General features: G+C 49.6%; 2 protein-coding genes across 3 annotated transcripts in view; both read right to left on the minus strand.

Annotated features, from left to right (window-relative positions):
* zfpm1 (zinc finger protein, FOG family member 1) overlaps nt 1-9,553 on the minus strand; it is a 58,017-nt gene extending 48,464 nt beyond the window's left edge. For both annotated transcript variants that reach the window (XM_084672621.1, XM_084672620.1), the window contains exon 1: nt 9,129-9,553. In XM_084672621.1, coding sequence (XP_084528747.1) covers nt 9,129-9,168 — 40 coding nt within the window. In that variant the 5' untranslated portion in view covers nt 9,169-9,553. The remainder of the gene's footprint in view (nt 1-9,128) is intronic.
* Nucleotides 9,554-10,352: 799 nt separating this feature from the next.
* Nucleotides 10,353-11,622, minus strand: LOC146258235 (beta-1,3-galactosyltransferase 5-like). Its single transcript, XM_084672625.1, has one exon. The coding sequence runs from the start codon at nt 11,557-11,559 to the stop codon at nt 10,591-10,593; it is 969 nt and encodes a 322-aa protein (XP_084528751.1). The 5' UTR covers nt 11,560-11,622; the 3' UTR covers nt 10,353-10,590.
* Nucleotides 11,623-13,698: the final 2,076 nt, after the last annotated feature.

The following is a 13,698-nucleotide window of genomic DNA, read 5'->3' on the forward strand; positions in this document are numbered from 1 at the left end:
ATTGAGGAAGCAGTCGTGGAGGGAACGCAGTGGAAAGGAGGAGGAAAAGGAGGAAGAGGAAGAAGAGAGGAGTAGTGGAGAGAGGAAGTGGTGGAGGAAATGCAGGTGTATTGAGAGTGGAGCGTAAGAGAAGTGGCAAGGGAGAGAGAGAGAGAGAGAGAGAGAGAGAGAGAGAGAGAAGGGCGAGAGAGGAAAGGAGAATGTGGAAGGAAAAGTAAATGGGTTAGAGGATTTGGCTGTGTCGCGTATCCATGGGTGATCTCCCCCGTATCTAACTGTAACGATCCAAAAACGATAAAAGCTCGACCCGGAAAGGAGTGGAACTGCTAGTACTGCCTATACGCACACACACACACACACACACACACCCTCTCGCTCGCTCGCTCGCTCGCTCTCGGGTACTGGATGGAGGTGTTAGTCTGCAGCACCTTGAGGAAGGCTGAGCATGCGTGTATGATGTGTCTGGAACATCTTCTCCACCCCAGTCCACCCACAGAGCTTCATGGCCAGATACACAGCCATGCTCTCTGATCCAGCCCCCCCCCCACCCCCTCTCCAACAGCCCACAAAGAGAAATTAAAGGAGGAGAGGTTTTTCTCTAGCACCCCACCCTTTCTAGATAGAGGGGAAGGGGTTGAGCGAGAGAGATAGAAAGATTGAGAGAAAGAGAGAGTGAGAGCGAGAAGAAGAAGAAGAAGAAGAAGAAAAAAACATAATTTATCTGTGTATTATCAAGAAAGGCAGACACTTTAATCAGTCAGCTATGAAGTCAGTATTTCCATCCTTATCTGTCGCAGGAGTGGAAATAGAGAGCAGATAGCGCGCAGGGAGCCCAGCGGTGGGCAGGAATGATAATGGGGGAGAGAGAGGGCTGGCTATTGGAGCGCTGTGTCAGCGCTATCTGCACCCATTATCAACAGCTTTATCCGGCCTCACATCAGCACAGCTGTAATGGGGCCAGTTCAACTTTCCACATTATCATACCGTCAAGACCTGGCTCACTGGGGCTGGAGGTCTGGCTGGCGACAGAGGGGGAGCGAGAGGGGGAGGACGGAGAGATAGATAGAAGGGGGAAGCGGGGGGGGACAGAGACCGGGGCTGCAGGAGAATGAGGGGGCCGAGGTAGAAAGAGAGCGAGAGAGAGAGAGAGAGAGAGAGAGAGAGAGAGAGAGAGAGAGAGAGAGAGAGAGAGAGAGGGAGGAAGGGAAGCCAGTGGAAAGAAAATAAAAGTGAGAGAAGGGCGGGGAGGAGGACGAGTGGAAGAAGAAAGAGGAAGAGAGCATGGACAGACAGAAACAGGGACAGAGAGAAACAGGGCCAGAGAGAAACAGACGGAGAGAATCGAGATCCCGCAAAACAGAAAGAGACACAACAGAGACAGAGAGAAAAGAAAAGGAGAGGATGGAGATGGAGGGAACAGACGGTGGGTTTCAGAAGAACAGAACCAGGATGGTCATCAGTGCTGCCGTGGCTGCTGCTGCTATGTCTGCACATCCGGACCACAGACACCCAGCGGGGCTGGTGCCGGCTGGTCACACTCAATACCCTTCAGGTTGTAACTGGTGCCGGCTGGTCACACTCAAAACCCTTCAGGTTGTAACTGGTGCACTGACGAGGCATCACACGCTGAGACATAGCTGGATAGTCTAACAAGTGGACGGTAAGAGGGGGAATGATGATACGTGACTGTGAACTTGGTGTATGATGGCAAGGATTGAGGGAGAGAGAGAGAGAGGGAGAGAGAGAGAGAGAGAGAGAGAGAGAGAGAGAGAGAGAGAGAGAGAGATAGAGAAAGAGAGAGATAGAGAGAGAGAGAGAGATAGAGAAAGAGAGAGAGAGAGAGAGAGAGAGGGAGAGAGAGAGAGAGATAGAGAAAGAGAGAGATAGAGACAGAGAGAGAGAGTGAGAGTGAGAGTGAGAGTGAGAGTGAGAGTGAGAGTGAGAGTGAGAGTGACAGTGAGAGAGAGAGAGAGAGAGAGAGAGAGAGAGAGAGAGAGAGAGAGAGAGAGAGAGAGAGAGAGAGAGAGAGAGAGAGAATTTCACTTTGGTGGTGCTGGCAGACAGTGACTAAGTATGACTAGTTCCAGCTCAGGTGGCCAGTGTGACTGTGAAGTCATGGATCTCTGACACGACCCTTAGGGTCAGGGAGCGAGCTGATCCTGACAAACGGACAGACAGACAGACAGACAGGCAGGCAGGCAGACAGAGAGGCAGACAGACAGACAGAGAGGCAGACAGACAGACAGAGAGGCAGGCAGGCAGACAGAGAGGCAGACAGAGAGGCAGACAGACAGACAGACAGAGAGGCAGACAGACAGACAGACAGAGAGGCAGACAGACAGACAGGCAGGCAGGCAGACAGAGAGGCAGACAGACAGACAGAGAGGCAGACAGACAGGCGAGCCGCTGGTCTAGACCTCTTCTGCTTGAGTGTCTCCCTGGAGGCCAGTCTGCCAGCTCATCTTTCTGGACCTTTGTCTATGACGCCGAGCTGTTCTTATCATCCCCTCCCAGTCCAGCCATACCTGGACATGACACACACACAAACACAACAGCGAGACCGGAGGCTAGCTTGCTACTGTACTCCTCTCTGTCGAGGCTACATCAAAGAATACGTGCGTCCTGCAAATGGACGTGCGCGCGCACCTACCCGGCTCTCTGCGTGTACGTGCGCGCGCGTCCCTGTTCCACGCTAGGTAAGCCGGTGTTCGTGACGGACGTCCGGCAGTGACATACGTGCAGCGTGTCGTGTCAGCGGGTCAACAACACTCCCTTCCGTGTTCCACCGGTATGGCAGTAACGGCCGGGGGCAGAGTCCCCCCCACCCCACCCCACCCCCCGCCTCCTCCCTGGCCGCCGTGTTTACCTAAGCACGTTTACACCCAGGAACACAGCGCTTAACACAGTAGGAGTAAATGGCTTCTCTTATCGCAGGAGGGGGGGCCTTGTCATAACAGTGTCACAAACACACACACAGGCACACACCACACACACACACACACACACACACACACATACTGTCCCCTGAGCAACGGGGGAAGAGTCTGACCATTCCGCTCCTAGAGATAGAGATTCTAGAGTGACAGACTCCTGTCCCGCCAGACCTGCAGGGCTGGAACACCCGACTATAGCTGATGAATTAACGACGATTTGTTAACAATCATTTTCCTGTATAGAGCTGACCGGACTGGGAGCACAAATCTCTCTGACATGGACAATTTACAGACACCAGTCATATTTTGGATGTAGTGTCTTTTCTGAAAGGTCATTCGACGGTTTTGTGTTGTGTACACTGCCTCTGAAAAATGCTTATGAGTGTTACTCATTACAATTAGTGCAAACATATTAGCCCTATTTATGACCTGGACAAAGTGTCTAGGTGGGGGGGGGGGGTCCCAGCTGCTGTTTGGTTTGGGGGGCTTGGTTACTGTGGTTACAGTGTGTGTCTATTGAACACTATGGAGATGGGAAGGCCTTCCCTGGCTCTTCTGAGACCTACACACGCACACGCACGCACACGCACCCCACAGACACACACAGAGCCACGGCAATTACAGTCAAAGTCAACAACTTTCCCCAGACTGGTCCTGTGTCAGTGGGTGTTGTGTTTTCTCAGCGCTACACTCGGAGGTCAAAGGTGAAACAGTTTACAGCAACTGCGAGGGGCTGTGGGCCGGAGCGCTATAACTCAGGCCTCGCCCGCGCTGCTAGCCGGCCCCCTTGGTAAACAGCAGGAAGGTGTAATAACTCATAAACGCACCAAACAGAGACAGCTCTTCCTGTGTAACAAGCCCTCCACCCACCCAAACACGGTACTAGGGTGAGGACAGGGCCAGGGTACCTACCTCCGCCAACGAAAACTGCTAATGACGCTTGTTTGAGGAATGTGTTCAAAACGAGCCCCCCCCCCCCAACACACACACACACAGCCCCGTCCATAAAGACAACATCCTCCCCCCTGTAACTGCAGTGCTAGCAGGGTCTCTGCTGGCGAGGCCACATCCAAAGACATATCAAACCACCATCTAATATCACAGCCTGGAATCAACTGGCTTCTGCTGACGCTAGCCGTTTCTCTCTCTCTCTCTCTTTCGACTTTTTCTTCTCTCACAGAAGCAGAAACTTCTGCTCTTCATTTTTGTACCGCCCCCCCCCCCCCCACACACACACACACACACACACAAAAACCACCCGAGAGATAATTATTAAACACAAACATTTCCGCGCATGTAAAAGCTATCTAACATGAAATCTGGAGGGAGTAATATGTGGTATTAGTTTTAATTAAATTAATCAACGACAATGCTTGTTAGGGAAAGGGAGGAGATGAGGGGAAAAGAAGGCAGAACGAGGAAGGGAGAGAGAGAGAGAGAGAGAGAGAGAGAGAGAGAGAGCGAGAGAGAGAGAGAGAGAGAGAGAGAGAGAGAGAGAGAGAGAGAGAGAGAGAGAGAGAGAGAGAGAGCGAGAGAGCACTGCATTCACACCTATCACCTAATTATACAACAACATTAATCACATTAGAGGTGGAACTGATTGCCAGGGTGTGGGCGCTGTGATCCTCCACGTGGTGCTGGTTCTGTCTGTGGAGGACCAGCTCCTGCCTGCTCCTGCCTGATAACAACTGGAATCAGCCAGGCCCACCTCTATCAGCTCCACAGATCGGGCCCCAGGGCTTATCAAAAGTTCACATCGAGCTAAAAGCAGAACAAAGAAAGAAAAACACAGAAGGGAAAAAGCCACCAAGGCGCTACGAGACGGTGTGTGTGTGTGTGTGTGTGGGGGGGGGGGGGGGTGTAAGTGTATGGACAGCATAAATTATTCTCTCATTGTACGGCAATAAACCTGTCACGTGACCCAGAAAAGTGAAGTTATAGAGACATTCTACAACATCTACAACACTAAACAGAAGCTATTTTTTCTACAACTGCAAACAGATGCAATACTTTCGAAAACAGATAACAACTATTCATTCTACAGTGCCAAACAGAAACCATACACTCTGCCCCAAACAACATATCCCAAAGATCTCAGACCGAAGGAACTTTTCCCGACGACAAACCGACACAATAAGAGCAGGGTTCACAAACGTCATTGTCATGGCTTGCGGTGGGAGCAAGCCATGCATGTGCATTATTAATGCTGACCTTTCACCCCTGAGCTTTATCAGTGATGTCACCAGCATGAGCAGCTTATCTGGGGATCTTCTGCTGGTTATCTAGCTGGGATCAGCAGGCCAGCACAGCCCCTATCGGACCCGAGGATCTTCTGCTGGTTATCTAGCTGGGATCAGCAGGCCAGCACAGCCCCTATCGGCCCCGAGGATCTTCTGCTGGTTATCTAGCTCGGATCAGCAGAGCTCCTTTTCATCTATGAAGATCTGGCTGAGCCTAAAGGACAGCCAGCCAGCTGCTGTAATAACCAGCCGGCCCACACCACAACACAAGCCAGCCAGCTGCTGTAATAACCAGCCGGCCCACACCACAACACAAGCCAGCCAGCTGCTGTAATAACCAGCCGGCCCACACCACAACACAAGCCAGCCAGCTGCTGTAATAACCAGCCGGCCCACACCACAACACAAGCCAGCCAGCTGCTGTAATAACTAGCCGGCCCACACCACAACACAAGCCAGCCAGCTGCTGTAATAACCAGCCGGCCCACACCACAACACAAGCCAGCCAGCTGCTGTAATAACCAGCCGGCACACACCACAACACAAGCCAGCCAGCTGCTGTAATAACCAGCCAGCCCACACCACAACACAAGCCAGCCAGCTGCTGTAATAACCAGCCGGCCCACACCACAACACAAGCCAGCCAGCTGCTGTAATAACTAGCCGGCCCACACCACAACACAAGCCAGCCAGCTGCTGTAATAACTAGCCGGCCCACACCACAACACAAGCCAGCCAGCTGCTGTAATAACCAGCCGGCCCACACCACAACACAAGCCAGCCAGCTGCTGTAATAACCAGCCGGCCCACACCACAACACAAGCCAGCCAGCTGCTGTAATAACCAGCCGGCCCACACCACAACACAAGCCAGCCAGCTGCTGTAATAACCAGCCGGCCCACACCACAACACAAGCCAGCCAGCTGCTGTAATAACCAGCCGGCCCACACCACAACACAAGCCAGCCAGCTGCTGTGCTGTAATAACCAGCCGGCCCACACCACAACACAAGCCAGCCAGCTGCTGTGCTGTAATAACCAGCCGGCCCACACCACAACACAAGCCAGCCAGCTGCTGTGCTGTAATAACCAGCCGGCCCACACCACAACACAAGCCAGCCAGCTGCTGTAATAACCAGCCGGCCCACACCACAACACAAGCCAACCAGCTGCTGTGCTGTAATAACCAGCCGGCCCACACCACAACACAAGCCAGCAACAGCACACCCGCTCCTCTGGCTTCGACATCCTGTCCGTTACTTCTCCCCTTTCTTCCGCTCCTCCGGCCCCGCCATCCCCCTCCCGCTGCTCTTATCGTCCACACCTTCTCTCTTCTCTTTCCTCCCACCCCCCCCCCCCCTGCAACCGCAGAAACATGACAGGGGGCGAGAGCAGCATCCAGACGAGCATTACAATGCGCGGCCCGTCGCCATCTCCTGCATCGGTCTCACGCCCGCCGTGCTCCTATCAGGGGGTGACGATCGCTGCTTCCTTATCCACCCTCCCATCTCAACCGCCAGAATACAAACCCTGAGATCCAGGCGCAGTGGCACGCCTGCTGCCTGCTTATCGCCTTACCACATCTAGGACGGAGGAGCCCTATCTGTCCTGGAGATCTCCACCGCTAAGGAATATGACGCAGGCACAGACAAACATGTAGACCCGACCAGGAGCTGGTCCTGTCGAGAACGGCAGTGCTAGCACTAGGATGCGTTATGCTGTGTTAAGATTCGGTAACAGCCGTCTTTCTGGCTCATCTCAAACTCGGTCATTGAACTATGGTTGTATGTTATTGGAGCTATACTAAGGGCTACAGGCATAGGGTTTGGGCAATAAGTAATTACCTACTAATAACTTATGATACTTTTAGTACACTATCAATAAAGACGACCACATTTATAAAATGAGATGTGGAAGGAGAGAGTGAGAGTGTGAGAGAGATCAAGAGATAGAGAGACACAGAGAGAGAGAGAGACAAAGAGAGAGAGACAGAGAGAGAGGGAGAGAGAGAGAGAGAGAGAGAGAGAGAGAGAGAGAGAGAGAGAGATAGCTAACTTGAGTGGACATTGCAAAACAACATGGTGGACGTAATGAAGCCTGGCGTCTTTATCACCACACTCCTCTATCAAAATGTCTGCCAAGGCACAAGAGAATCATGGGACTGGGCCTGAGCGGCTTGGGCTGTGCCACGTCAGGGAGGTCGGGGAGGGGGGAGGCTGGGGGGGAGGCTGGGGGGGAGGACTGATAAAGAGAAAGGCCATGACACCCCAGAGACAGGCAGGCCCAATGTGCAGTGCTGTTATCAGGTCCAGGCTCTGGGATCCATCCCCACTGCAGCCTGGGAGCTCACATGCTGCTATAGGCCTCTATGGGAAACAGATAGCAGCCATGGAAGTGACCCACACGGGCACCCTTAGCTGGGGCGCAAGAAGCCAGGCCATTCATAACCACATGTTGAAAAAGGCTTGTCTCTCTTGTGAGGTTTTAAGAACTGCCTATGAAGTTGGCTAATGATTCTGGCCCTATTTGACCATAACAAACCAATAGGGTCTGTTTATCTACAAACGTTAAGATCTTTACACACAGGGCCTAGCCGACTGCTGTCTCTCTAAATGCATTGTTCTTTGCTTTATTTTTAAGAAGGTCTTTCAACTCTATCTGCAAGATATTGCTACTGTGCTTATCATTGCGAGGCATCTATTCTGGATGAAGAACTGAAACACAGGCTGGCACCAGAGCAAAACGACTTCTCAGCACAGCTCAGTGTGTAGAGAAAGAGCGAGAGTGAGAGAGAGATGAGATAGAGAGGGGTAAAGTAAGAGAGAGAGAGAGAGAGAGAGAGAGAGATAGAGAGAGAGAGAGAGAGAGAGAGAGAGAGAGAGAGAGAGGAGAAGCAGAAAGAGAAATGGGTTCAAGTATTAATCATCTTATCACCAGTAAGATCATGCAGTTGCGATAAACCTTCACGCGTTTCATAAACAGGAAGAGCTCGTCAAGCAAGGAGACCAACCAAGCACCAGACCATAAGCCAAAACCCTTTCAAGCGGACGGCTAGATGCACTATAGAGTTAAAAGGATAGATGAAAAAAGATCCAATTGTGGGCCACTATCAGCAGGCGAGATCAGCCAGGCGCGGTATCTGACGCCCCATCTCTGGAAAGAGAACTGAAAAGCCGGGGGAAAATGCAACGCCAGCCTCACTGCTGCCTCAGACAGAAAACAAATAAAAAAAGATCCAATTTTAATCCTTATCTCGGTTGAGATCGGATCGCTGTTTATCTGTGTTCACATCGCCTTTTTCAGAGAACAGTGACGTTTCCACAACAGAATTAAACAGGAAACTACGGCTACAGTTCAGTTGCCATGGGACAAACGGTTTTTGGTTTTAAAAACACAAAGGAAATGTAACTTTTTGTATTATTCATTATTTAACTGCATGTTTCTCGTGAGAAGTTTCTGGGGCAATGCTGAGTAGGCCTACCCACCGTTACAAAACTAGCTGTGAAATTGCTTATTAGAGTGTTCTTCATCTTAGGAGGTCAAACTGCTTTTTGACCTCATATTCGTATTCAAAATAAATTTTGAAAACTAGATAACTACAGGAATTAATATTCTATAGTATGTCAATGGATCATGACAGGTTGACGCTGCCTGACTCGAAAAGGCAGTCAGTTCACAGTTACACCATAAATAAGCTATTAACTTGAATGATAACGTTTAAATAAATGCAGGCTGATAAAAAATCCTAAATTAATTAAAGAAGACAGTATAAACTAAACTGGTTAATGACTAAAGTGACTAGCCCATTGTTGGACATGGTTGGTAACAGATGGAAACATATCGGTACAATCAAATAAATTCTACAGCAATAATTATGCAAATGACCAAGCCTTTCATTAGTAATGTAGGCTGTAAACGTGCGATTTGAATTGAATGTCAAAATAATTGACCCTTACGTTTGATCTGTCTAGGTTTGCTCTGTTTTCTCCGGGACATGGTTGTCCCCTCAGCTCAGGTCTTCGATCCGATGAAGAGAACTGATCTTCCCACGAGGAACTAGGACTGAAACGCAGCTTGATCTCCGGCCGGAGATATCCGCATTGCCCTTTGATATTCTTTGACGTGAGAGCTACCTGTGGCTAACTTTGGTTACTTTTCGAAGACCTCCCAGATGCGCGCTCTCTCCGAGTCCTTCCAACGCTCCCGGCGGGTCAGTTTGCAGTGACTTCTCAACCACCGACTGGATGTCAGTGACCACAACTGTGTCGCCTTTAAAACAATAACGTGCACCGCTATAGAGGTGAATGTCCTTTTCTTTCGTGGTTCTATTAAGTTGGTTTCCCTCCCGGTTCTCCTATTGCTCTGTCACTTGGAAAGCAGTTTCAATGGAGCTGTAGCGTTACAGTATAGCTACATGGAGCTTACAGGGGAGCGCTGTCACGCCCCGGGAACGCCCCTGCGTCTGACGTAGATCATACGTTCCCTTGATGGGCGTAAGATCCGTGTTTAGTTCATTGTGATGACATGGAGTTATAGTAATTATTATCTTGCAAAAGGCTGGGAATAGCCGTATATTATCTGTTGAATTTTTTTTATAATGTAGGGCGACTGTGCAATCCACAAAATACATAACATTGGAATTTTCCTTGTAAATTAAAACATATGTAAAGAGTTTACATTCCAGTAAAAGTTAGCGTCTCAGCCTGTAAGAGAAACAAAACCTGGTTTATCCACTTATGTAAATGTAAACACTATCGTGGAACGAAGGTGCTACTCTCCAGGCAGTAGACAATACTCGTGGCAGTGCATTATCCTATAGCCTACTCCGCAATGCTCCCGTACATGTGCCTTACGAGAAAAGTATGCTCAAAGGACCGAAATAACGGGGAAATAATACACAGGGAAAGCAGTATATAGTTCATATTCCTGTGTAGACAATTAAAGCTATATGCAAATTGCAGTCGTGAGTGCTATCGAAAGCCTTACTGTAAATTACAAGATGCACATTACAACACTTGTACATTAATTCACACAAAAATGTAAACAATATACAAAACTTCAAATATTTGATATAAAACATAGAAAATATAATTTAATGAAAGTGGACTGCGGAAAGGCATTTTTTGTGGTTAAATACCTAAAGTAGTTACTTAGCTAATACAAAATTTGACTAGCCTAGATTCCATACTTAAATGCAGTCTTTTTATGCCAAAATCATTGCTGCCATCTAGTGTTGACTAATACTTCATGTTCAGATGGGGTGTGTGTGTTTTTGCTACAATGTGTGTGTGTAATGTGTGTGCTTTTGCTACGATGTGTGTGTGTAGGTGTGAGTGTGAGAAAGAGAGTGTGAGTGAGAGAGAGAGAGAGAGAGAGAGAGAAAGAGAGAGAGAGAGAGAGTGTGTAAATAGGCGGCATTTAGCAGGGTGAGACAAATCTGTGTAAGTCCGTCCAGACTGCCTGTAGATTATTGATGCTGTCCATGAGCGTCATGACAACAGAGGAGTAGAAACAGCGTCTGTTACTGTAAGGGGGGTACAGTTTGAAAAGGGCTGAGCTACGAGGGTAGCTCAAGGCAATCCCCGAGTAGTGCATACACATCCCAAGGTAGGCGTCCTCAATGTAAATGGCTCTGACCTGTTTGGAGGCTTCCACTAGCTTCCCAGCAAGATCCAAGGAGAAAATATAACCATTCCCTAGGAGGTAAGGCGGGAACTTAGAACTGGCATAAACCGTTCTGGGAATATACCACTTTGAGGTGGGGTCTCGGACAACATTGCTGTTGAGCCGGACAATGCCCGTGATGTAGTTCCTGGTGGGCGTGTCTGGGGCGGCCAGCATGCCGACCAGGCTGTGCACGTTGACGAACATGTCGGAGTCCACCTTCATGGCGTAGGAGGCGTTGGGGCAGCGAGAGCTCAGCCACTCCAGCATCACCATGGTCTTGATGGTCAGGTTGAAGTAGCTGTCCAGGAAGTCACTCTGCAGCAGGTCGTGGTGCTCCAGGCTCTCCGTCTTCAGCTGCTCCTGCTGCCTATCCACCCCCGCCCCACCTGGCATGCCCAGCAGGAACAACACACGCACCGCCCGGCCCAGAACCACACCCTCCTTCCCCCAGGTCCGGCGGATCACCTGCCTGGATACCAGGTTATCTGGAGCCACCGGCACTATCAGGACCAAGAAGGGGGCCTGGTGCCTCAGAGATTGGTCCAGAACAAAGTGGTAGTTTTGTGGGTAGGCTACTTCATAGGGCGGGATGGTTTCTCCTTGGTTGTGACTGGTCAGGGACTGGGGATGTAAGGGAGTGTCTTTGGACCACGGTTGGCTCAAGCTGCTGAGTGGCTGTAGGACGAGGAGGGTGGAGCAGACCAGGCCTCCAGTCACCATCACGAGGAGTAGGCTCAGGAACACCACCGACTGACAAGGCAGTGGTAGACTGTCAGTTCTGTCCTTAATCTGAGTTTTATAACTGAAATGAAACACGAGCAGGGGAGGGGAGAGAAGGCAAGACACATTTGTGGTTACATAGTAGGCTGGTTAAACTATTGTCTTAAACACATTAGGTGTGAGTCATTTCATCCAGTTAACATTAGCTTTCCACTGAGTGATTACCATCAAGGAAAACCTCATCCTTTTAGTCTTTCCCCAGGTCACATCAGCCTGGGTCAATCCTTGGTAAATCACAAAAGTCCATTACCGACAACAAAAGTCGTAAAAGTAAATTCGATTTGCCTCCCAGTTGGCACAAATCATCCAGTACTTCCTGAAGTATTTAGGGTACACTTGATTTGATCAAGTGAACCTAAGTACTTTACAGAAGTTGTCAAAAACATTTTGGAGTCTAGTCTTTACTTCTTGCAGATGGAAATCCAAACCGATTTACCAGTTTCCACTTGTTCCTAGCATGTTGAAGAAGAGAGTCTTGTGCCACATGTCTGAGTGTGTCCAACTGACAGAGACCAGCTTCTCTGTTCTCTGCTGTGATATGTGTGGAGATGCAGTGGTATTGGTAAAAAAAAAGACAATCCTTGTGCCTTAATCCTGAAGATTATTGTGTCCTTTATATAGACTCAGTTGTCCAACTGCCAGTGTAAGTAGATAGGCCCATGTTTTTTGTATGGTTTACTGAGCTCTGCTGTCCCTGTTAAGTTATTAAGGTATGAATAAGGGTGTTGCCAGTCTGCCAAGCTTGCTATAGACTTGCATTTAAGACAGTAGAAGCAACCTTGTATCACAATGAAAGACTCCCCTGACCCCCAGGACCAGGCTCCACTGACCCCCAGACCCAGGCTCCACTGACCCCCAGACCCAGGCTCCACTGACCCCCAGACCCAGGACCAGGCTCCACTGACCCCCAGACCCAGGACCAGGCTCCACTGACCCCCAGACCCAGACCCAGGACCAGGCTCTACTGACCCCCAGACCCAGACCCAGGACCAGGCTCCACTGACCCCCAGACCCAGGCTCCACTGACCCCCAGACCCAGGCTCCACTGACCCCCAGACCCAGGCTCCACTGACCCCCAGACCCAGGACCAGGCTCCACTGACCCCCAGACCCAGACCCAGGACCAGGCTCTACTGACCCCCAGACCCAGACCCAGGACCAGGCTCCACTGACCCCCAGACCCAGACAGGTGAACGTCATACCAGCACTCAGGGCAGGATTCTCTTGGCATACTTTTAATCAGACCTGTTTTATTTCAACCCAATAACTCCTTTCAAAGTGTCCCTCTGTTCACCTTTAACATGAGGCCAAACAGACATGCATGCACACATACACTGAAAGATACTCCCTCAAAGATATTTACGAATACAAACAAACTCGACACACTTCCTCCTTCACAAACTTCCCCGCTTGGGATGTGTGTGATGTTGCATAAACTAGAATGCGTGACACTGAACCGTGCTTCCTGCAGTGGTGTCAGGGTAACGCAGATGAAAGTAGCCTATTATTCTGATCATCTTTCTGAACATTGGCACTGTATAATTGTTATAAAAAAAAAAAAACAACAGATCACTTATATATATTATAACACAGCAAAGTCAAATACGAATGTTTCTGTAGAGGATAACAACCAAATGGCGCGACAGGACTGGTCGACCTGCTGATGTGTAGACATTGATTCCCACTGGAAGCCCGCGCCAGAGATCAACGATACGGTGTTGACAGGAGGAATCTACACTGCTGCAGCGTTGTGTTTCAGTAACGTCACCCTCAAGGGGCTGTCAGTCTGAAGGCTTCTGGAATAGAGCTTCTGACGTCTACACGCACACTCTCCTGTTTAATACTCTGTAATACGTTGACTGCACATTGCTCCGTGCTTGCAGATTAGCCCTGGTTGACACTAACTATGGGGCCATAGTCCTGTGTTGTTGTTTGAGCTCAACGTGCTTTAATCATATTGGGTAAAAGTACAGAATGTTTACTGTAGGAGTTGACTGAGGGAATGACCTGTGTGGGAGAAGGTCAAAGACCGCTGTTTGGTCAGAAAGACTGTGTGTTCCAGGAGCATCCAGTATCCAGG

Source organism: Hypomesus nipponensis, chromosome 14 (assembly GCF_054491055.1).
Source record: "Hypomesus nipponensis isolate SF chromosome 14, ASM5449105v1, whole genome shotgun sequence".
Classification (NCBI taxonomy): Eukaryota; Metazoa; Chordata; class Actinopteri; order Osmeriformes; family Osmeridae; genus Hypomesus; species Hypomesus nipponensis.